Consider the following 21,797-nt stretch of genomic DNA (forward strand, 5'->3'; position numbering starts at 1 on the left):
TCCTATTTCCCATCCACTCATCAAGATTTTTCTTGAAGAGTGCTAATGAGGAACTCTGCTTGACCTAGACGGGTAGCTTGTTCCAGAGTATGGGAAGTCTATGGGACAAGAATCTATCCCTCCAACATGTTCTGTTTATTGTGTTGACAAGACTTGGGTCCCTAGAATGTGTAGCTCGGAGGGATGGGATTTCTTTAGGTGTAGCATGTCCCACAGCTCTGAGTTTGACATAGCTTTGTATGTTAGGCAAAGATCACTTCAGAGTAGGCAATATGCTATGGGGTAAAGCTGGAGCTTTCTGAGACTGTCAGCGTAGGGCATCTGTTTGACGCCGGTAATCTTCTTTGTGAGGTACTTTTGTGGCCTTTCCAGTTGTTGTAGATGCCTTTGTGAGGTACATTCCAAAAGGGGCACTGTACTCGAATGATGAGTAGAGGGGAACAATGGCTTTTTTTTCCCCTTGGGATGAGAACCCTTTTATGATGAGGTGCACCACGTGGAAGGATTTCCTGACCACTGTGGCAATGAGATTATCAAAGGAGAAACTACTGTCCACCTGGGTCCCAAGGTCTCTATCACATTCGGCATGAAGTAGACTGCCACCTATGTGGTAGTTCATGGGTACAGTGTTTTTACCAAAGGGGATGACTATGCACTTTTTGGCATTGAGCTTGAGGCCATGTCTCTGACACCAGGCATCTGTCTCAGTACGGTCCTTCTGTAGGATATTCTCATCATTTGAGGACTCTACTATGGCTGCTAGTTTGCAGTTGTCTGTGAACTTCATTAGCCAGAGACATTCTGTGTTAGCCTGTACTTCAGAGAAGTAGATACCAAACAGGAGTGGACCCAGGACTGAACCCTGTAGTACTCACTTGTCACTTTTTTTTTTTTTTTTTTTTGTATGAGAACTTAACATTAATAAAGGGTTCATACCATATGCCCAAAGGCATTTATAAGCCTAGCCAGAATGTGTTTGCTTTTTCCTCCCCCTTAGATTAGTTTCCTGTGCCTCTGTCCAGCAGAGCCACTGAAGTGATCCCCAAGGTAAACTTTCTGTTTCCCATCCACTCGTCAAGATTTCTTTTGAAGAGTGTTAGCGAGGAGCTCTGCCTGATGTAGATTGGGATCTTGTTCCAAAGCATGGGAAGTCTCTGGGACAGGAATCTATCCCTCCAGCATGTCCTATTTATTGTTGTGGTGAGGTTTAGATCCCCTAGAGCGTGTGGCTCGCGGGGGTAAGGTTTTCTTTAGGTGGAGCATGTCCATCAATTCTGGGTTGGACATGGCCTTGTATGTCAGACAGAAATCACCTCCGAGTAGATGGTATACAACCAAGTACAGCTGTAATTTCTTCAGTCGAGCTGCATAGGGCATTTTTTTGAGGCCAGTGATCCTCTTGGTGAGGTACGTCTGTGGTCTTTTTTTTTTTTTTAAGCGGTTTTGATTTTCTTAGTTAATGTTATACTGAGATTATCACTTAAGATCTGCCCCAGTAAGTCCGAATGTTGTATGTACGAATTGAAATTGCCATTTGTTTTAGCAGTTTATAATGTCCTCTTGTTGCAGCTGTAAGCATTATAGTGCACATGTTGATGCTAACTGCTTGTATCTCGAATGCTTATTTGTAACTTTTCAATATGTGAAATGTGTTCTGTATCATGTAGGTTTACAAACGGCAGTGGGATATGGCCAGTAATGACATTATGACTTTTCTGTAAAGAAGAATAATCCTTATGCTGGAAACCATTGGGAGAGCATCTCTTGCACTATTGAACTTTGTGTGGAGGGGCTAGAGACTGGTACAGCATGACAGTATCTGGGAAGATATTGTTTGGATCCACTGTGTATGTGGACATGAGGGAAGGGTGCAGGCAGATAAGACAATGTCAGTAGGAAGGTTGTAATATTTCTGTTTATGTACTACTGCTAGTGGTGTCTCACCCCCTCACCTGCAGATTTGGTGGTTACTGAAGGATTAATGGTATGCAAGAGAGATAAATATGCTGGCAGGATGGTACACGATGTTGGCCGTGTTGGTATGCCTGCTGACCATAGAGGTTTGTATCATACGTACGACACCGGATCAATCCATCCACAACTCCTTTTTTCCCATTTTTGCACATAGGATAAAGGTGTTCCTTCAATAGTGGCCATCATCTAGAGCTAAGATTTACATTGCCAGGTGGCTAGCCCTGCAGTGGCATGCAGCACCATATGGCATTGTTTATTTCCGTTTCTAATGACCTTTGGTGAGTATTTCTGATGTTGCACTGTACAAATAGGTTCATAGGTGTGTACTAGGCTAACTATCGCAAGTGCCTTTTTAAGCCTAGCCATCATCTAGAGCTAAGATTTACATTGCCAGGTGGCTAGCCCTGCAGTGGCATGCAGCACCATATGGCATTGTTTATTTCCGTTTCTAATGACCTTTGGTGAGTATTTCTGATGTTGCACTGTACAAATAGGTTCATAGGTGTGTACTAGGCTAACTATCGCAAGTGCCTTTTTAAGCCTAGCCATGCATCCCAAATCTCTGACAAGTTCTGGTACCTTGATAAGTGTAAGCAGGGGTTTGGGGAAATGAAACATTTACTAACGGGAATCTGCAAGACAAACCATTTACAGGCTGCCTGTGTCCATTACACATAGGTGCTGTACCTGGGATGAATTTCCTGTTTTGCATCTAATTGTCCAAGTTGCACTTAAATTGGATTAGCTCTGCTTTACATGGATTGGGATCCTGCTTCAGTACACATTTGTCTGTCCAGCAGGTCCTGTTTATATTACAGGCAATCTTTGTCTTGTTTTATGGATATACAGGAGGTCCATCAGGGTGGTATCTGATAATGTCTTTTATGCCAGGCATAAATCTCTCTTCAATGGCCTGGAGGAGATGGAATATAGCAATAGGGCCTTCCGGCAGTCTACACAGGACATGTTACTTATGCATTGCACTCTTTTTTAGTGAGGAACCTCTGTAGACATTCCAGTTGTTGGTATGTACCTAACCAGACACAGCCAAAGAGGGCATTGTACCTAATGGCAGAACTGACGAATGTTGAATACAGTGGAACAATGACCTCCTTAGACCTAGATACCATACAGTTGTTTATAAGTTACACAAAATAGAACAATTTTCTCACCATTGTAGACATGAAATGGTCAAAGGTTGGCTTACTATCAATGTGTGTCTCAAAGTTCTTGATTCTTGGGTCAACTGTTAGGGGTGTGTTGTCAATATGATAGTTGTTACTAAGGGCTAAAGACTTCTTGAAATATATTGTTCTGCATTTCTTGGCATTCCGTTTTAGACCATGGCTCTGACACTGAACATTGTTTCTGTGTTATTCCTTCCTGGAGATTCTATGACTGCTTCTAATTTGCAGTCTTTTACAAATTAATTCGTAAGAGGCCATTGACATTAGCATTGACTTCAGAGAAGTAAATGCCTAAAATGAGTGGTCCCAGGACTGATCCTTGAGGGACTTTGTGACTGGCCTTTTTGGAGCATTGGACTTGCCAATTCAAACTTCCTGGGTCCTGCCTGTGAGTCATCTGGTTGTCCACTGAGTGACAAAGGGTTTATACCTAACCTGTTGAGTTTGTCAACAGCGTCTGAGTGGGGTATTGTGTTAAATGCCTTGGCCAGGTCAAGGTAGGCAGTGAGAACTGTTTTTACCCTCCCCCCATTGCTTTGGTGACCTTCACAAAGAAGTCCGCCAGGTTGACTGGGCATGACCGGCCCTTGTCGAAATCAAATTGGGTTGGGTCCAGTATCTGGAGGCTTCCTATGTCATTATTGATCATTTATAATTCTTCCCATAGCTTTGCATACGAGACCGAGAGACTTGTGGGTCTGTGCAATGGGAATGACTTTCAAAAGGCATGAAGCCTGTTTGGAGACTACATCATCAACGCCTATTTATTTATTTTTTTTTGCATGGGGTCAGAGTGTCATATTTAACTGTCACTATCTCTCATGTCAGTGCTGCACTCCCTTCTTCGACACTCCTGCCTGACTGTCGCAGATCTTCTTTCGCACAATCCACCCACCTCTTTGCTGGATGCCCTAATTTCCTCTTGCCTTCTTCCTGTTTGTCCCACATTTTCTTCACCAGATTGTCCTTTTGCTTTTCTGCAAGTATGCCTGAACCATTGTAATCTTGTATGCATTCTTCTGTCATACACTACACCTGAGACTGTATGCCAGTTGGCTGCTACCCCTCTGATTCGAGCTTTGACCTCTTCAGTCAGACTTTCCTTCTTGTTAGCCACCCCTCCCAGATACTTGAAGGTATTAAAATATTCCACTATCTTCCCTTCTATTTCAGTTCTAAGCTTCTGATTTCCCCCATGTGCCTTCAGTTTTGCATTCCATTCCCCTGTCCTTTGCTGAAGTTCTTGCTCAGAGTCTGTCTGTAATGCCACATTGTCTGCATACAGCAGCTTTGTTTGCTAATGTACTCGATCACCAGTATTAACAGCAGTGGGCTCGGAGCTGAACCCTGATGCGCACGCAGTTCCACTGCAAACCCCTCTGTGAGACCAAGCACTGTTCGTACTTGAATCATTGGGTACTTGTACATATTCTGCACTAATTCTACCAATGTTTTTGGGAATTTGAACAATCACAGTACTGGCCAAATTGGCTTTCTGGGGACCTTGTTATATACTTTCTCCAAGTCTAGGAATGCCCATTTGGACTCCTTCCTCATCTTTAGCGTCTTCTCAACTATTTATTTGTTTCACTGCAAACATCGGGTCAGTTGTGTTGCATCCTGACCTGAATCCAAGCTGCTCATCTCCTGAGTTGAATACAAACTGCTCCTCTCCCATCTTACTTTCTACAACTCCGCGTGAACTGCTCCTCTCCCATCTTACTTTCTACAACTCTGCATGAACTGCTCCTCTCCCATCTTACTTTCTACAACTCTGCATGAACTGCTAATCTCTCATCTTATGCCCATTTGGACTCCTTCCTCATCTTTAGCGTCTTCTCAACTATTTATTTGTTTCACTGCAAACATCGGGTCAGTTGTGTTGCATCCTGACCTGAATCCAAGCTGCTCATCTCCTGAGTTGAATACAAACTGCTCCTCTCCCATCTTACTTTCTACAACTCTGCGTGAACTGCTCCTCTCCCATCTTACTTTCTACAACTCTGCGTGAACTGCTCCTCTCCCATCTTACTTTCTACAACTCTGCATGAACTGCTCCTCTCCCATCTTACTTTCTACAACTCTGCATGAACTGCTCATCTCTCATCTTACTTTCTACAACTCTGCATGAACTGCTCATCTCCCATCTTACTTTCTACAACTCTGCATGCAATCAGTCACCCTGTCCAGAACTTTCATGCAATGTGACAGGAGTTTGATACCTCTGAATTGCTAACATTTATGGATTTCCACTTTGTTTACATTGGCATGAGTATGCTTATTCTGCAGCCATCTGTGATACTCCTTTCTCTCCACACTCCCACCAGTACCTTCTGGAGTCATTTCTTCCCTATCTCACCCAGCATCCTTATATCTTGTGCGACCTCAACTGTGCCTGCTGCTTTCCCCTAACTTCATTTTCCTTAGTGCTATTTTTACTTGTAGGGTGGGGGGTTCTTTTCTCTTGTAAGCTTTTTTTGGGGCAGTACAGCTTCTGTGGGGATTTAATTTGGAAGCTGCTGGAAGGACTCCTTCCATCTGCTTTTGTCTATGGACTTGAGCAGTTTGTTGCTGGCATCCCTTATGAAGGGAGTCTGACCTTCTCCTTTATCTTTCTGTCTTTGTCTTGCAGCCTGATTTTTATAGTTTCTTTGTGCCACCTGAGTGACTTTCTAGAAGCTGTTAGTGTGCCTCCAATGGGTATTCCTTGCTATTGTAACTCCTTTTTTTAGCTTCTTTGTTAGCCAACCAGTATTCCTTCCTAGCTCAGTCTCTCTTCTATCTCCCACTTTTTCCTGCACTAGTTTCTTTTGATGACTTCCTAGACATCTGCATTCCACCAGCAGCTTTTATGTACCTTATTTGCATACCTGGCTCTGCCACATATCTGTTCTGTCGTAATCACACATGCTGTTTTGAAGCACTGCCATTCTTCAACTCCACCTATTTCTCCCAATTCTTGGGGTCCTAGAGCCCGGAGTAATTCATTGAAGTGTTGTACTTTTTCTCCAGTCAACTTTCTGGTCCCTGATCTTGGAGCTTTCTCTGACCACTGCTTGCAGCTGATAAGGTGCAAAACTGGGTTAATATCCTAAAAGATGCAGTGTGCACTAATCCGTTAGATATGAAAGTGTGGGTAATTCAAGCTAATTGTAAAAGCAAGATTGATTGGAAGAGGGTGGGCACTTTGTTTCTGGCACTGTGGAATATAGTGGGAAGGCCAATACATTTGAATAGCTGAAAGGGAGTGATTTCACAAAAAGATAATTTTGTGCTTAACTCACAATAGGCAATGAAAGATGAGAGGGAAGGACATATGTGGCCAAGTTAACATAAGGGTTAGGCAGCTAGAAAGACAGTTGAGTTTAAAAACGCAACAGTACCAGAATTGGGTGGGTGTGATAAATTTTCTTTTGTGAGTGTCTGACAAGAGACACAGCTGCGGTCTCTTTCCTGTTAAATATACAGTTGAAAGCAAAGTACAAGTAAATCACAGTGTAAACAAATGCACCACAATATACAAAACAGAAGAAAGCAATGAAGCAATACAAAATACAAGAAAGCAAAAACTTTCCCTGACAGCAGCATATGGCAGAGTCTGAGTGAGCTTTTCCAGTAAAGCCAAATTTGCAAGTAGATGGATGTTTGACTTTGGGTTTCAAATTGGGTGATATCACTGTGTGCATTTTATTTTAGGCTCACTGCTGTGCTCATGAACTCCCTTTGGGCATTGTGTGTCATGTTACATTGAGATTTGTACATGGAATGCTTAGGTTTATAAATTAGATTATTGCATCTGTTTGTGTGTTGCAGGTGCAAGGTTCTATGTGTGGGGATACAGACACTAGGTATATCTACTTAGGACAGTGTATTCTTGCTTAGGGCAGCTGTGTCCTTTGGCGAAGAGTAGTCTGTGCATCTGGTGGTAGCTGTAAGGTGTTTGTTAAACAGAAGTAACTCCGTTTTGCGATTTTTGATTGGCTCATAAACTGGCCTACGGGCCAAATCAAAATAATTGCACAGCGGAGCCTCTTCTGTTCAATGCGGAACATCAGGCAGTTCTGCATTAAAGAGTAGTGGCTCCGCTTTGCGACTTTTTTTGATTGGCCCATATGCTGGTATACGAGCCAGTCAAAAAAAAAAAAAAAAGTGGAGGCTGTTTCACCGGGAGTGCAGGACTCTGGATTGGGTTCCTGATCCTGGGACAGTCCCACTCAAATAGGGACATCTGGCAACCCTGCCTGGAGGTTGCTAATGCAGAGAGAGGCTCTTGTGTTAAGCCCCTCTAAAGAAGGTAACAATGGTGACAGGCTGCTATACTGCCGCCACCACTGCAGCAATGGTCTGACTGTTGAATGTGTAGTGGTTGCTGGTGGTATTGCATCTCAGGAGTTTTGGGTGACCTGCTTGTTCTTGGAGCACCTGGTAGTGGAATCCATTGAGTGAAAAATTAAACATCTGGCAGCTGCTTAGCTGGGCACTAAACATGGATGCTTTAAGATTCTGTTCAGTTGCTCATATACATTTCCAGAGTTTGAGGTATGCTATCCAATAGCAGGCATGGTTTTGCCATCCACTGCATGCATGTGTCACCCAAATTGTAACATAGTTTTGCCATAGGTCACAATCTATCATGTATAGATGTTAAGGCATTTCACAGGTAGGTACTGTGCAGATTGCTGTGTAATGTATCTTGTGGCTCACTGTAGCGGTGAAATGGCTGTATGGTCATTGGAGTGGTGTTTCTAAAGGGGGGTGCCATAGAGCCTCTGACTACTACAGGTGCTGTGGGTAGTGCGGCTGGTAGTCCTTTATGCCATATATCTAAAAACAGTGGGGTTGATCCTGACTTTGGTATACTGCAGATGCTGTACCACTGTGCACATGATTCACTTGTACTGGTGCAGCCATCCGTGATCACATTCACCTCTACAACTGATTGTAGGCAGATTGTGCCACCCAATGCATACATTTTCTCAGATCAATGTGTCGCATTCTTGACTTGTGCTGATGATGGCTGTACAATACATTGACTTTATGATGATTTTGTAAGGTGGTATTTTACTCGCCAGTATAGTTTGTGTTGTCGCATCATGACTGCATTCTTATGTTCATCGTGCATGTGGCTATTCATGATGCATAGGTTTGCAGCAGATGATTTGCTGACTGGGCATACTTTGCATGCTGGGCTTATAATGGTGCACGTAGGTTTTATTCTTGCTCTTTATCACCGTTGTACAGCTCCTTGTCCTGGGTCAACCTAGTGTGTTTCGATGCCCAACCCATAGTGGCTTTTTATAGATTTTTATATATATATATATATATATATATATATATATATATATATATATATATATATATATATATATATATATATATATATATATCCAGGCATCTGAAGCTTGGTCAAGAAGACAGTCTAGGCATTATTTTATTTATTATTATGGAGGCCAAAGTGGTAAAAATCTAAACTACTTGTAGCAGCTTGTGTGTTGTCTACTGTCATCTGCCTTGCTGTATTTGTATCTGATGTCCTGTGCTGTTCCAGGATTCAGTCAATGTATTTTGCTAGATTATACTCCATCTGTGCATATTTACAGCTATAATGTAGTATAGTGTGTATTGGACCAGTTATTTGCTTCTGCGTTTTTTGGTAGACTCTCTTTTAGTGTGTGGGTTGTATTAATTCTTCTGATCTGAAATGATTGAAACAGACCTGGAAGATGCACAAATTTTTATTTTGCAATTTTAAATTCTGATTGTTGAAAGTTCAAAAGTCCGGTGTTTTAATCTAAAACTAAATTGGGATGATTATGCTTACTCTGGAAATGTTCAGTTACAGTTCTTTCTGAACTGCCTGGGACTGCATTAAAAATACTTCATGGACCAGTTCACTCTTCAGTTTCACAAACGTGGTAAATAAAATGATATGGCATCCTGTGCATTTACAATTATTTGTAGTGTCCAGGAATTGAGTAGTAATCATTTTTTTGCCCACATTAAGTATTGATTGTGTGTTTGTTAGATGGCATCCTAATGGGGACCACGTTAGCTCAAGTGTTAAGGCAAGCTTAACTGAATAGTCCCTGCTTTCTACTTCTATGCACCTTTTTATGATATGCATAATCAGTGTTTGAGAACATTGCGCATGTGCATTGTCAGTAGTGAATATGTATAAATGTTTTTAAACTGTTGCTTGCATTGTTTTTGTTACATAAAGTGATGAATAAAAAGGATAACTAAGAGACTGGATTCTTAGAACACAAATGTAAATATCTGTTGCTCTTTTAGGCTTATGAAGGCTTGAAGCCAATGCAGTGGACTGTTTAAAATCTGCTTATTTTTGTGGTTTATTACTCACTATTTAATTTATTTTAGAGATCTAGCACTTATTATTGCATTTTTAATTTTTATATGAAATGCTTTATTTCAAGTAAAGGTTTTTGCTTGGTCAGTTTTGAATACTTGAGACTGGTGATTTTTATTTATAGTTTTAAAGAGCTGATTAAAAACTATATTAAAAACTAAGGCACTAATTATGAGCTTTTTATTTATTTGCGTACGATTTCCAGGGTTGGTTCAGCTTGGTATTCAGCGGAGACCTGGGGAAAAAAATTAAAAGGTGTGTTTTTTTTTTTTTTTTTTTTTGGCTGTGGCAGTACTCCATTAAGTTGCCCGAGTGAGTTTGGTACTGGAGAAGTTTTTTTTTTTGGCTGTGGCAGTACTCCATTAAGTTGCCCGAGTGAGTTTGGTACTGGAGAAGTATCATTTGCCACCTCCCTTCTGGGAAAATTGTGTTTCTCTGCAAAATAAATATTAGACTGGTTTTGGTTAGTATTGGGAAGACTGCCCACATGTTACCTTTCCTCTGTATCTTGTGTAGTTTTTCTCCCTGGGCTTCCACTGAAAAGGAATTTTCCACTCTGTTGTCTTTTCCAGGCAACAATAGCAAGCAGTAAATATACACTGCAATAAATAAGATTAACAGATGTAGAATTTATGGTAAATCTATTGATACTAGCTGATCATTGTGTTGTGTTTCTTTTTGACATCAATAATTGAAGGTTGCAGACTTTAACATTAGCTTTTAGAGAAATTCAGTATTCATTAAGTCCATATGCTGTCATTTGACAGGACAACATAATTTCTGCTTGCTGTAAACCATGCTCAAATGTGATATTTTAACCAGCTATACTTTGTATTTGTATGCTGTTCATGTTACAGAAGTAAATGAGAATTGGTATAATTTTTTTTTTTAAATCTGTTTAACATTACAGGTGAAAACCCATCAAAATGCTGTGACTCAGGCTTTGGATAGCAAGGGTATTAAATATGAGTTGGTGGACATCTCCCAAGACAGCTCACTTAGAGATGATATGAGATCCAAGTGCGGAAAACCCACGGCAATGCCTCCCCAGATATTCAATGAAGAACAGTACTGTGGGGTATGTTTATCCACGTTATGCTTGGGGTGTTTGGCCATATGCATATTATTTTGTATTTTTAAATGTTTATACATTTAAATTCTTACAAAGACTTTTTATATTTTTGATACAGTTGTTGCAGTTATGGTTTTATAGGTCTCTTTTGAAGCAGTGCGTGTATTGTTTAAGTACAGTTCCTACATTTAACTAACTGAGTGGGCTGGTTACATGGCACCTTTAAATTTCTGAGAACACCTATGACAAGTAAAGGAGTCTGTGGACAGAATAAATGTGCCAACGTGACAGAGCTGGAAGCCAGAAAAGGTTGGGTAGCTATTGACTTTGTAGGCTTGGAGTAAGGAAACGAATGTATGTTTTTCAAAGTACGCTCTGGAGTCCTAAAGATTTTAAGCCTGTAGATGTTCTTTACTCTCTAGTGTTTCTTATCACATTTTACTGTTTATGCATCACTTCCATTGCTAGCACATGCACAGAAGTATGATAAACTAAGAGTTAGGACTGTGCAGTGTACTAATTGAGAAACAAAGTAGCAAAATATGTAGTGGTGGCCACATTTTGTGAAACTGCATCGCAAGGGAAAAACCATTTAAAAATGCAGGAGAACAAAAATAGGGAGAGCTACCTCCACAAAGAGACCAGTTAACCAATGGAACCGTCCAGGGTTCAGTGCTAACACCTCTCCTGAAGTAAAGGCCACTATCAATGTGGTCTGGCTAAGTTTGCAGATGACTCCTAAGTTAGGAGCAGTCATTGAATCCCCAAATGACTTGACCATCCTGTAGGAAGACTTGTCCCAAATAAATAACTTTGGCTGAAAATAAATGCCAAAATATACATTATTGTAACCTTTGGAAAGTTGTCTATCCCAGGGGACTACTGCATTAACAGTATGTCCCTTGTTTGGGATTTGGAAACTTATGTGGAGAGTGACCTAACTTTTGACCAAGGTTATGTCCACTGTTGTAAGAACGTACTTCTATTTTGCCCAGGTTATAAACAGATGAGTTTTGCCTACATCGAGGGATATCATTGCCCCCTTTTATTTGACCCTCATTAGGCCAGTCATTGAATACAATACCCTTTTGGCATGTATCTTTTCAGAGAAGTACAACTGAACACCCAAAGAGATACCTTACTAAAAGAATACAAGACCTAAGCAACATTTCTTATATGGAACAACACTAAGCCCTGTCACTGTACTCTGTATCCTATAGACTGCTAAGAGGTGACTTGCATCTGGTATACAAGGCATCCTTTGACCCAATACTGATGGATTTACTGCACATCAAGTCAAATTGCATCAGAAATTTTAGGGATATAAACCTGTTTATCAATGTAAACAGAATGGTTTGTTTGGAGGGGTAGGTTTATTTTTCAGATACTACCACTGTTGTAAAACAGACTCTGCATTGAAATAAAAGTTCATCCCAGTCCATATTCAAGCACAATTGGATCTGTGGATGGAAACAGAAAATTTACTTCAGGATTGCCCTCTGTATTACTACTGAACAGAGGCAGCTCCTAAATGCTTTATCCCATGCACGGGTCCCCTTAAATTTTCTATGGTATGATCCCAATTCTCATTAGGGGTAGTATATAATTTTCGACCATTAGGAAAGTACTTGCCATTGAACATATAATACTTGCTCAAGTACAGTCAGAAGTAGTGGAGATGTAACATCTAATTCTTGTCCTGTCTGCTCTTAATGTTGCATCTTTGTTGTTGAATTACGGTTATCTGTCTGTTTCCTTTGTAGTAAGTACCATAAGAATTATAAAAATTCATCCGAACGTTTTGCATTTTTTTCCTGTATATTTAGTGGCAGCTCCATTGCCATGGAGCTACAGTTATCGCTACTTGATGCTGCATTTTAAGGGCAACCCAATAAGTTTAAACTCAGCAACAATGCCAGACATGCAGATGCACTTTGTATGGTCACTGTTTTATAGGTGTCACAGTTGAAAGTTTTTTATAGACTGTGCAAATTGTAACTATGTACGGCTGCCACAAAAGCTCCTCTGAAGCATACCTGTGCAGGTGTATGAATGCTGTTGTGGAAGTTAATGCAATTCTGTGATTATGGGAGAAGCTTGTGCAGTATATCAGTCCATTTCTTTGATACATAGTACACTTTGTAAAAATAACATTTTCATGTGCAAGTTTGAGGCGAGTGCTTGCTGGCATTATTTTGTAGTTGAGTTTACCTTTTAAACAGTATTGCAATCAACAGTATTAATGGAACTGCACAAAACCTTTCAACAGTCACTCATGTCATGGCTTGAGGTGGAACTTAGACTGCTTGTTTGGATAGTCCCAGACAATCGCGGCCGTCCTTAGGCATAGGCGAACAACCGCCTAGGGCGCCGTACAGACCAGCCTCGTAAAGGGCGCATTTTAATGTATTTATTTCAATTAATTTACGTTTCTTATTTTGATGTCTTCTGGACGCCCCATCTCTGAGGATTACTTTTTTGGTGGTGGTTGCAAGCAGCAAGACGTCGTCCGTTCGATATCAGCTAGAGCGTCTTCTGTGTGGAGACATGCGTGAAGGGGCGTACCTTTGATGAAGGTTGTGCCTCAGGGCTGGTAACTCGGCATGTAAAAATTTTCTGCTAATCATTAGCAGACCGGAGTTCCGCTGTGGTGACCCCTAACCGGGAAAAGCAGAAAGACACAACAACCTGAGTTATGTGGAGCTAGTTTTCTCCAGGAAGAGTTAATTTTTCTATATATATTGGTAAAATAACACTGTTAAGTTGTCAATCTCGCCTTCATTCTTGATGGGTTCGGAGCCGATCCTCTGCTCCGACTCGGCACTTGCTAAGCTCGAGAGTCACTTTTACCAGCTCGAGGCAGCCCCATATCCCATGATGCAAGGCGGTAAGTACCCAGATCTCGTTTGCCTCTTCGCTGATGAGGTCCTCCTTTTACCAGCTCCTGGTAAGTGATTTATATATTATTGTTTTTGCCCCTTTTTTCACTTTAAACTTATTTTTAACAGTTTTAGTTTAGATTTAGTCCCTTTTCTGACTAGAATTTCCCTCGCTCCTTAATTTTTTAGTCAGGCCTTCTCCCCTCCCATTCCCCCCCCCCCCCCTTGTTAGGGTGTGTGTGTGTGTATGTGAGAGGTTAGTGATTTCACTAATTTTGGGATAATTGTTTCTTGGGCTGTGTTGTCTGTGTTTTTTCTGCAACTATGTCCAAGGAAAGGGTCTCAGGCTTTAAGAAGTATGACTCGTGCTGTCAGAAGATGTCTCTGACAGACTGTCACACTTCTTGCTTATACTGCCTGGGACCTCTCCACCTGCAGGACTCCTGTGCGATTTGTCATTCCTTTAGCCAGAGAGTCCTGCAGGAGAGGAGAAACAAATTGATTTTGAGGGGCCTACTTAAACCGGAGGGCTCTCCAGCTAAGTTGGCTCCGAGCAAGACTTCTAAGTCTTCCAAGGCCCAGGCTTCTGTGTCTAAGCCTGCGGCCTCGGCTCTGACTCTTTCAGAGTCTAGATCGGCTCCGGCTGGAGCCGATCCTGGTTTGCACAAGCCCTCGGCACCGATGGCTATCGGTGCCGATACTGGTTCGGTTACATCGGTGTCGGCTCCGATCGGTTCCGACCACCATGTGGCCCAGGCTTCGGTGTCGGCGCCGACCAGCTCCGACACCCTTACTTTTATGTCTGTATCGGCTCCGGCCGGAGCCGATGCATCAACCTTCTGTCGGTGCCGAAAAGTTGTCGGCTCCGATGGTTCCTTCGAGGAAGAGGTCCAGGTCCCCTTCCTTGGAACCGATACTCTCGGCTCCGGCATCTCCTCTCCTCTCGGAACGGAGCCATCGGAGCCGATCAGAGCTGATCATCCAGGTCGTCCAGGCTTTCTGACCATGATTTAGAGAGGGTGGTCAGTAGATTATTAAAATCACAGGCACTGGCCCAGATGCTACATAGTCCATCTCAACAGACGACTATTAGTCCACACCCCATTGCAGTTCCTCCTTCGAATCTACCCCAAAGTTTGGAGCTGGAGTCTTCGGGAATAGTTTCTGCTATGGCTGGGGGACAGATACCTCCCCCCCTTCTGCTCCCTCAGTCTCTACTCTTATCTCCTCTTCGAGACCTTCCTTAGAGGGATTCGGTGGTCGGGCTTTCCTGGTCTCCTTAGAGGGATTCGGTGGTCAGGCTTCCCTGGTCTCCTCCGAGGGGGTGAGTGGCATCGGACCCTTGTCCGACCCCACTCTTCCCCTTGAGCCTCGGCCTTGGTGAGCTCGGCTCCGACATCTGCCTCAGAGCCTTCCCTTTCGGTGGGCCCTGGAGTTCCTGGTTCTTCGGAACGGGTTCTCTCGGACCTCCCTGGGAGGGGAGCCTTTGAGGTGATGAAGAGTGTGCTGGCCACTGGTCTCAGCCAGCAGTCTGTTCCCTTAGCTCCTCCCTCTATGGTGCCTGTCGATATCTCTGCCATCTCTCTTGCTCCCGGACCCAGAGATCCTCCGCCTCAGGTTTCCCCACTGGGAAGAACCCCCTCTTCCGAGGATTCTCCTGATCGGTCAGGGGATCCTCTGCGCAAGAGGACCTGTAAGAGGAAACACGTAGACTCCCCCGAGTCTATCACTTCAGATACCGACTTAGATGAGTCTGAGGGATCCCCAAGATCCCCCTCTGAGGATGTCTCCTTTTCAGACATCCTAGAACTCCTTAAACAGAGGGGAAACTGGCCCTCCAATAATCCCTCCGAGGATGAGTCGGTATACCTGGAGGCGTTTGGATCTCGGCCCTCCACCTCCTGGGTGTCTCCGCCTTTCAACCCCCTTATGCAGGTTATTGCTCGAAAGGCTTGGGCTGCTCCTGACTCTGTAGAGCCAGTTCCTAGGAGGCCTTCTAAATTTATTACTGCCACTTCGGACAAGCAATTCTCAAGAAAGGTGTCCCTGCTGATGCCATGTTGGTGGCGGCTGCCACTAAGAAGGAACTTGCAGATCCTTCCATATCTGTCCATCCTCCTAATAAGGACTCTAGGACCATGGATAGGTATGGTAAGCGGATGTTCTCTTCAGCGACCTTTGCTATGCGCTCGCTGAACTACTTATGCCACTTTACCAGACTCCAAAGGGATATCCTTAAGGAGCTAGGTGAAGCAGTACAGGATCCCACAGCTGCAGGGGCTCAAGAAAAAATTGCTTCGCAGCTAGGAACCCTTAATTCTATTGCGAACTCCTCCATGCGTCTGATATCATATGCAGCAGATGGAGCGAGTAGGGCCGCAGGTACAGGTGTGGCTCTTAGACGCCAAGCCTGGATGCGGCTCTGTAATTTTGCAGATCCCTTTAAGGCGTCCTTCACAAACTCTCCCTTTGATGGGTCAGCTTTGTTTGGCCCTCAAGTGAAGGAAACCTTGACCAGGTGTGAGCAGGACGGCAAGACTCTTTCTGCCGTAGGGGTCCGTTTTTCCACCCCTTCTAGACCTTACCCTAGAAGGGTGGCAAAATGTGGTTCCGCAAATCCCAAGGAGTCATGCCGGATTCACGTGGTCAGTTTACCCCTAGAGGCAGAGGGGGTAACAATAACAGACGCCGTTCTAGAGGCAGAGGGGGTCCACAAAACCAGGGAAGCAGAGAGCCTCTCTCTGACAAGCCCTTTCAGCATCCCTGAGATGTTGCCCAACTGTCCATCCTTGGAGGCAGTTGGGGGAAGACTATCGCTGTACCCAGAAGCCTGGCTTTCCCTAACCCAAGACAGATGGGTACAGTCTATCATATCCGAGGGTTACAAAATTCCTTTCGAGGAAACTCCCTTCTCTTACTCAAATTCCCTTCCAGATGTAAGGGAAATTGCAGTTAGAAGTTTTAAAACTTCTGCAAAAAAGAGCCATTCAGCCAGTTACAACAGATCATTCAGAGCCCGGAATCTACTCAAGATTCTTTTTGGTCCCCAAAAAGATGGGAGACTGGAGACCAATATTGGATCTCAGCAGACTCAACAAGTCTGTGAGAAAGACAAGATTCCGAATGGTCACACTTCAGTCAATTCTGCCCTTCTTACAGAAGGACAACTGGATGTGCTCAATAGATCTTAAGGACGCGTACTATCGCATAAAAATTCACAGACGCTCCAGAAGGTTTCTCCGCTTTCGGCTGGGGTCCAGTCATTTCCAATTCAGAGCCCTGCCCTTTGGTCTCACTACAGCCCCCAGAGTGTTCACCAAATGTATGGCAGTGGTCACGGCTCACCTGAGACGTCAAGGATTCCAGGTGTTTCCGTATCTCGACGACTGGCTCCTTTCAGCCACCACCAGGCATCAGCTTCTTCAAGCCAGGGATTACACAATAAATCTTTGCACTCAATTGGGCATCTCGATCAACTACGGAAAATCCTCCTTATTGCCCTGCCAGTCTATTACTTTCATAGGCGCAAACTTAAACACTGTTCGGATGTCAGCTACCCTCACAGACCAAAGAATCTTAGATATACAAGGTCATGTGAGAATCATTTTAGCCAGCAAGAAAGTACAAGCCAGAATGGTTTTAAAAGTGTTGGGCCTCATGGCTGCGGCCATTACCCTTCTTCCCCTGGCTTGCTTCTACATGCGCCGCCTTCAGTGGATGTTGTTCACTCAGTGGTCTTACCAACAACTTCCGATGCGTCACCAAATACTGGTGACACAGATTTGCAAGAATCATCTTTCTTGGTGGATTACTTCTCCCCAGATTCACCAAGGCAGACCCTTTGTACCCCCCAGCCCCGGTAGCCACTGTCACTACGGATGCCTCCCTGATCGGGTGGGGGGGCATTATCAGGGCAGGATGGTTCATGGGACGTGGCAACTGTTCGAATACCACCTGCACATAAATGTCCTAGAGATGAGAGCAGTGCTTTTGATGTTGCAAGCCCTCAACGACTTTCTTCCCTTTGGGACAATTGCAGTCAACACAGACAACATGTCTGTAGTATGGTATATCAACATGTCTGTAGTATGGTATATCAACAAACAGGGCGGAACCAAGTCCTACCCCTTGTGTCAAGAAGCTCTCAGACTTTGGCAATGGGCGATCTCCTCTCATCGGTTTCTGGTAGCAACGCATATCCCTGGGAAAACCAACATTTTAGCGGACAGATTGAGCAGAGCTATTCTCATGCCTCACGAGTGGTCTCTCAAACAATCTATAGTGGAGGAGATTTTTCTAGAATGGGGTTGCCCATGTTGCGATCTTTTTGCTACTCCCCAAAACAGCAAATGCCCAGATTTCTTCTCTCTCTTCCCACTGCCAGGCCATCCCCCCAGAGACGCTCTGACCCAGGATTGGCCCCAGGGACTTCTTTATGCCTTTCCTCCCTTTCCTCTTATCCCACAAGTAATCCAGAAAGCCACCGTTTTGAGAGCCAAAATGATTCTCATTGCCCCTTATTGGCCTCGACAAATTTGGTTCCCATTCCTCCATCGTCACCTTTTGGTGCAGCCGTGGCATCTGGACCCAGTGCCAGATCTTCTGATTCACCAATCGGGTCAGCTGCACCGGTCTATTCCTTCTCTCAACCTCACAGCATGGTTGCTACACTTCCTTCCTTAGCCAGGCTTCCTATGATCTCTAATCCTGTTAGAGACATCATAGTAGCTTCCTTAAAATCCTCTACTAGGAGGATTTATACTAGCAAATGGAAACTTTTTTCTTATTGGGCAAAAGCCAAAAATATTGATCCCTTCACTGCTCCAGTACAAGCAGTTTTGGATTTCTTAGCGGAAATTTTTCACGCGGGCTTCTCTTCTTCCACGATCAAAGTTCAGTTGGCCGCTATCTCGAACTTTCATGTTGGGTTCACAGATCACAACATTATGTCCCACAGGCTTTGTAGAGCCTTCTTGAAAGGAATTTTTCTCCTGAAACCTCCAATCAGGAGTCCTCCTCCTCAATGGGACCTAAATCTAGTGCTGACATCCTTGATTCTTCCTCCCTTCGAGCCAGCTGTTTCATGTTCCCTGAAATTTCTTTCATGGAAAACTTTATTCCTGGTTGCTATTACATCGGCTAGGAGGGTGTCTGAACTTCATGCTTTATCTGTTCGCCCCCCTATTTAGTCTTCCACAAAGACAGAGTATCATTGAGAATTAATCCGACCTTTTTGCCTAAGGTCGCCTCAAAGACTAATTTGAATCAGGCTATTTATCTTCCTGTATTTTTCCCAAACTATTCAAACAGATTAGAACAAAAATTACATTATCTTGATGTCCACCGCCAACTCGGATATTATTTGGACAGAACAAAACAATTCAGGAAATCCGATCCACTCTTTGTTTCTTATGCTGATAACAAGAAAGGCCTTCCCGTCTCAAAAGTGACATTATCTAGATGGCTTTCTTCTGTCATCTCTGAAATTTATCAGCTCAGGGGAAAACAGCTGTGCTCGAAACCTAAAGCACATTCAACTAGAAGCTTAGCCACTTCCACAGCCTTTCAAGCTAGACTTCCTTTAGACACTATTTGTGCAGCAGCCACTTGGGCCACTCCTCATACCTTTGTTTCTCATTACAAATTGGATTTCGCCTCCAGGGACAGAGCCAGTTTTGGCTCTACAGTTCTCAAGAGTCTGTTCCATTGAGCCACCCAGGATAGAGGTGCTAGGGACGCGGTCCCATCAAGCAAGAATGAAGGCGAGATTGACAACTTAACATTGAGAAGTTATGTACCTACCATAACGTTCCATGTTAGTTGTCTTCTCTCGCCTTCTTTCTTGCGACCCTCCCTCCTTCCCCCTAGGCCTGGACAGACCTTTCTTTCTTTCTACAAGGAAGTATGCTTCTGAAGACCATACAGTGCTGGTCCTTCTACCATCCTTCGGGGTTTTTTCTCTCCTTCTTTCTTCCTTTTGGAAGTTATTATGCTAGGTGCTTTTGCCTATTGTCATCAAACGAGATCTGGGTACTTACGGCCTTTCATCATGGGATATGGGGCTGCCTCGAGCTGGTAAAAGTGACTCTCGAGCTTAGCAAGTGCCGAGTCGGAGCCGAGGATCGGCTCCGAACCCATCAAGCAAGAAAGAAGGCGAGAGAAGACAACTAACATGGAACGTTATGGTAGGTACATAACTTCTCATTTCTGCTCATCGCTAATGCGAAATGGCATTAAAAAGCTTTCTTCACTTCTCGGCCTGCCGTTTTTGTGCTAGATTCAATAAGCGCACTATTAAGTGTCGGGCGGAGTTCGCCCTTCACTTTTTTGGCAAAAAATTTAATTATATTATGTCGTCTGATACTCCGACTCCAGTTTTGAGCAAAAACGCAAAGATAAGGACCGACATACGAGGTCCGCACCACCTACTGAAACCACGCTAAGGCCGACTACCGGTTCTCAGGTACTCAGCGAGGCGCCTACGCAGCCCCTGTGTACCGATGACAATGCATTACCGGTGTCTTCTGTACTCGAGGTCGCAGGCTCCTCTGCCCCCAATCCTACTACAGATCCCGATGCCACTCCTGGCGGGGAAACTCAGAATTTAGACAGGCCTGCTATTTCTCAAGGGGTCTTCAGGCCTTCCTCCTTCTCTATTAAAGCCTTCACTAAATCTAAAGCAGCCATGAAAACCAAAAACAGGTTCCTCAGACCCCCCTCTCAAGGCACCATGCCTAAAAAACAGATGCTTAAAATGGCTGAGGATTTGATTACTCTTATCAGGGGTTCTCAACCCCCCTCTGACTCCTCTGATGCAGAGGAGTCTATTCCCCCCCCCCCCCCGAGGACTTCTCTTTTGGGGAAACCCTGCATACATTGAGGGAATGCTTTCACTGGGAAGGCCAAGATTACTCAGATTCTAAGAAAAGGCTCAGGGAATTTCTTCTGCTCCCCCAGCATAGGCCTCTGGCTATCCCTCCTGTTTTAGATATATTGGATGTGTACACAGAAGCCAGCCTTAATCCTGATTATTTGCCTCCAGCTCCTGTTAAACCAGACAGGTATTACCGGGTTACTAATTCTCACCAGTTCCTATATAAAAGCCATACTGCTGACCCAGAAACAATTTTACAGGGTCCCAAGGGAATTAAGGCCTCTACTGCTAAAAATCCATTACCTTCAGAGAGAGATTCCAGAGCTTTAGAAAGGTGGGGGGAAAAAGGTGTACAGCTCGGCCACTTTAACCATGAGGGCATTAAACTGTCAGTTCCATATGTTAAAGTATCAACAGTTTTTGATATCTCAGCTGAAAAGCAAGATGACGCAACCAGAACAACCAGATTTAAAAGAGTTGCAGGATTTGTTGCATGGTGCAGAGCAAAGTGGGTAAACATACCTTGCAGTGTGGTTTTGATGCTTTAGAGGCCTCATGTAGAGCTGCTGTTACGGGGTCCGTTATACGTAGGCATGCTTGGCTTAAAGAGCAAACCTTACCAGATCATGTCAAAGGTAAATTATTAGATGCACCTCTTCAAAAAGATGTATTGTTTGGTGTTAAAGCTGAGGAGGTGCTAAAGAAAATGGAGGAAAAAGCGAAATCAATGCAAACAGTGAAAGATTTCCTGCAGGTACAGCCTCCACATTTCAGCAGAAACTGGCCTTCAAAAAATTGGTCCTTTCCAGCCACGGACAGACCTCAAAGGGGCAGATACAGGTGCCCAAGGGGCAGAGGGCAACCTCAAGGATCCTTCAGAACCAGACAGTGGCGAGCACCAACCCCAAGAGGTGGAGAAGATAGATCACAGTCTTTTAGAAAACGGACACAATGACTTCCCCCTACATCTGCCAAGCAAAACTTTAATGGCAGCATATTTGGGTGGAAAATTGACATTATTCTCAAAAAATTGGCATATTGTTACAAAAGACAAATGGATTCTGGACATTATAGACAGAGGCTACAGGTTCCACTTTCACACCCTTCCAAAAATGAGAGGCATGCCAAACCTGCCACAAAATCAAAGGGCAGAGGCACAAAAACAAATTTCAGCTGTCATGGACATGAAAGCAATTCAAGAGGTACCTGCAAAAGAACAAGGTCAAGGGTTTTATTCCAGACTATTCCTGGTACTGAGGAAAGACAAAGATTGGAGACCTATCTTAGACCTATCCATCCTAAACACGTATCTACAGGTGCCAAAATTCAAGATGCTCACATTACAGCAGCTTCTTCCCATGCTGGGCAAGGAGTCTTGGCTGGTAACATTGGACCTCAAGGAGGCATACCTGCATGTCCCTATCAGACAAGATTGCAGAAGATA

The 21,797-nt window shown here is 43.7% G+C and overlaps 1 protein-coding gene across 1 annotated transcript in view; it reads left to right on the forward strand.

Moving 5' to 3' along the window:
* SH3BGRL3 (SH3 domain binding glutamate rich protein like 3) overlaps nt 1–21,797 on the forward strand; it is a 70,607-nt gene that overhangs the window by 10,844 nt on the left and 37,966 nt on the right. The window contains exon 2 of the mRNA XM_044083934.1: nt 10,439–10,606. Within this exon, the coding sequence (XP_043939869.1) occupies nt 10,439–10,606 (168 nt within the window). The remainder of the gene's footprint in view (nt 1–10,438; nt 10,607–21,797) is intronic.

Source organism: Protopterus annectens, chromosome 1.part1 (genome assembly GCF_019279795.1).
Source record: "Protopterus annectens isolate FY-2018-M chromosome 1.part1, PAN1.0, whole genome shotgun sequence".
Classification (NCBI taxonomy): domain Eukaryota; kingdom Metazoa; phylum Chordata; order Ceratodontiformes; family Protopteridae; genus Protopterus; species Protopterus annectens.